This window comes from Penaeus chinensis, chromosome 30 (genome assembly GCF_019202785.1).
Source record: "Penaeus chinensis breed Huanghai No. 1 chromosome 30, ASM1920278v2, whole genome shotgun sequence".
In the NCBI taxonomy this organism is placed as follows: domain Eukaryota; kingdom Metazoa; phylum Arthropoda; class Malacostraca; order Decapoda; family Penaeidae; genus Penaeus; species Penaeus chinensis.
In genome coordinates, this window is record NC_061848.1 from 27,343,186 (window position 1) to 27,345,685 (window position 2,500).

The window sequence follows — 2,500 nt, forward strand, 5'->3', positions numbered from 1 at the left end:
TCCAGATGGCGCCCCGTCGAGAAGACGTAGTCCCCGCAGACGAGGCGAGAAAAGACGTTAATTCAAACTCGCTTCCGGGATTCAAGCGTTACCCGACGAATAGGGATCACCCCCTCAAATCGGCCCCGAAATGGATTAAGGGCAAACGGGAGGACGACGCCGTTGGCCCTTACTGGAGAATACACGACGGGCTCTACGATCTGACGGAGTTCGCGGAGAGTCATCCTGGAGGTGAGGATGGGGGCGGGTCGGGGGAGGGGCTGCGGGGGGGTATGGCTGTGTGTGTGTGGGGTGGGGGGGAAGGATGACCAAGCTGTTGCTGTTTCTTCCAACTGTTTTATATTTCAAGGAAACATGTATATCAAGGTCTAGGCAGAAGTTTAAGTGTACATTGTTAACCTAAACAGATAATAACAGAAAATGATAATGATTCTAACAATAGTTTTAATAACAGTCGATTCCGAACTTGTAAAAATCCCTCAACATCGAATCGTTTTTTTCCCTTTTTAGTCTTTCATTTATAGGCGAAATTTAGATTATTTTGTAAATCTTGGATTTATAATTTTTCTTTTTAAATCTTTCGTCCAGAGGCAAAGTTTGGAAATGTTTCATTTCTTATAGTCTTGGCTCAATTTTTTCTCTTTAAATCTTTCGTTCACAGATATTTAGACCATTTTTTTTTTTTTTTTAATCTTGGATCGATAATTTTTTTTTTCGTTTTTAAATCCTCCGCCCACAGGCAAAGTCTGGATCGAATCGACCCAAGGCACAGACATCACAGAGGCCTTCGAGAGCGCGCACCTCGGAACTCGCTCACAAGCGGTGTTGCCGAAGTACTTTGTCGGACATGCGGAAGGACCCAGGAATTCTCCTTATACATTTCATGAAGACGGGTTTTACAAGACGTTCAAGAGAAAGGTAGAGGAGGAGTGTGTTCCAAGGTGAACCAATTTAGTATTTTTTTAGTTGGTTTGTGTGTTTTCAGGACTGATATAAATGGGCTCCCATTCGCGTTCTACAACTTTGTTTTACGTTTCCTTTACAGACGAAAAGGCTGTTAGGCTGTTAGTGCTTACAGTTATTCAAATACTATTTTATTAAAGTGTAGATGCAGTCATTTTTTTTTTCTTCATTAATAACACACTCACTCTCTCTCTCTCTCTCTCTCTCCCTCTCTCTCTCTCTATATATATATATATCTCTCTCTCTCTCTCCTTCCCCTTCCTACCCTCCCTCCCTTCCTTCCTCCCTCACTTCCTTCCTCCCTTCACACCTCCCTCATTCTCCCTCTCCCCCCCTCTCCCTCTCCCTCCCTCTCCCCCCCTCTCCCTCTCCCCCCCTCTCCCTCTCCCCCCCCTCTCCCTCTCCCTCTCCCTCCCTCTCACTTAGGAATCCATTTGCCTTTAGGTCCGCCCTGTCCTGAGGGAGGTTGGAACTGGTCCGGATTGGCCGATGACCCTGATCCAGGACGGTTTAGCGAGTGCCACGGCAGTTTCGGTCTTGGCGGCGTGTCTCTTGGATTCCTCCGCCTTTGCTGTTCTTGGCGGCAAGTGCTTGGCGTTGCTGACAGTGGGCTCTGGCGGCTGCTTCTTGCATGGTGTTTGCGTTCTTTGATATATATATATATATATATATATATATATATATATAGAGAGAGAGAGAGAGAGAGAGAGAGAGAGAGAGAGAGGGATATGTGTGTGTGTGTATATATGTATATATATATATATATATATATATATATATTTTATATATATACACACATTTCTGTATGTGTTTTTAATATATATATATATATATTTATTAAATATATATATACACATATATTTACTGTTTTTCTTTCTTTTTGAGTTAGTTTACTTACCCTTGATTTCCCTGCCTCGTTATAGATTCCAGCCAGATAAGTAATATCCCCCACTCCTTTCCCGCCACAGGTGTGCTTCTTGCCATGACGTCCATGTGCGCGCACAACTTCTTCCACCAGCGAGACAACTGGCGGATGTTCCTGTTCGACCTGACCCTCCTCTCCTCCTACGACTGGAGGATAACCCACGGCCTCTCGCACCATCTCTTCACCAACACCATCTACGACTTCGAAGTGTCCATCCTCGAGCCCTTCTGGGAGTTCCTGCCCAAACCCGAGAAGAACTTCCTTCAGCGGTATGGAAGTTACGTTTACGAGTACCTGCTGATCCCGTCGGCGATGTACCTGGAGGCCCTGAAGAGGATTTGTCTCGTCCTGTCGGGGGAAGCGCCGCTCAGACCTGAAAACCTCCTGCCCCTTCTGGAGTTGGTTGCGATGGCACTGGCGGCGCCCTCGCTCGGGGCGGCGCTCAGGTAGGCTGGCAAGAGGCTCGGGCTCTCTCGTTGTCTGAAAAGTGCGGACGATTAAACTGGCGTGTTTCAGGGCACTTTCTCTCTCTCTTATTGTCAGTGCACTGTTTCATAGCTTACAAAAGAAATAAAAAAGAAAAGAAGAAAATATGTGTGTGTGTGTGTGTGT

General features: G+C 45.8%; 1 protein-coding gene across 2 annotated transcripts in view; it reads left to right on the forward strand.

Moving 5' to 3' along the window:
- The window catches only part of LOC125041472 (cytochrome b5-related protein-like), a 7,646-nt gene that overhangs the window by 3,767 nt on the left and 1,379 nt on the right, over positions 1-2,500 (forward strand). For both annotated transcript variants that reach the window (XM_047636459.1, XM_047636458.1), the window contains exons 2-5: positions 6-231; positions 740-918; positions 1,408-1,546; positions 1,932-2,334. In XM_047636459.1, the coding sequence (XP_047492415.1) occupies positions 6-231; positions 740-918; positions 1,408-1,546; positions 1,932-2,334 (947 nt within the window). The remainder of the gene's footprint in view (positions 1-5; positions 232-739; positions 919-1,407; positions 1,547-1,931; positions 2,335-2,500) is intronic.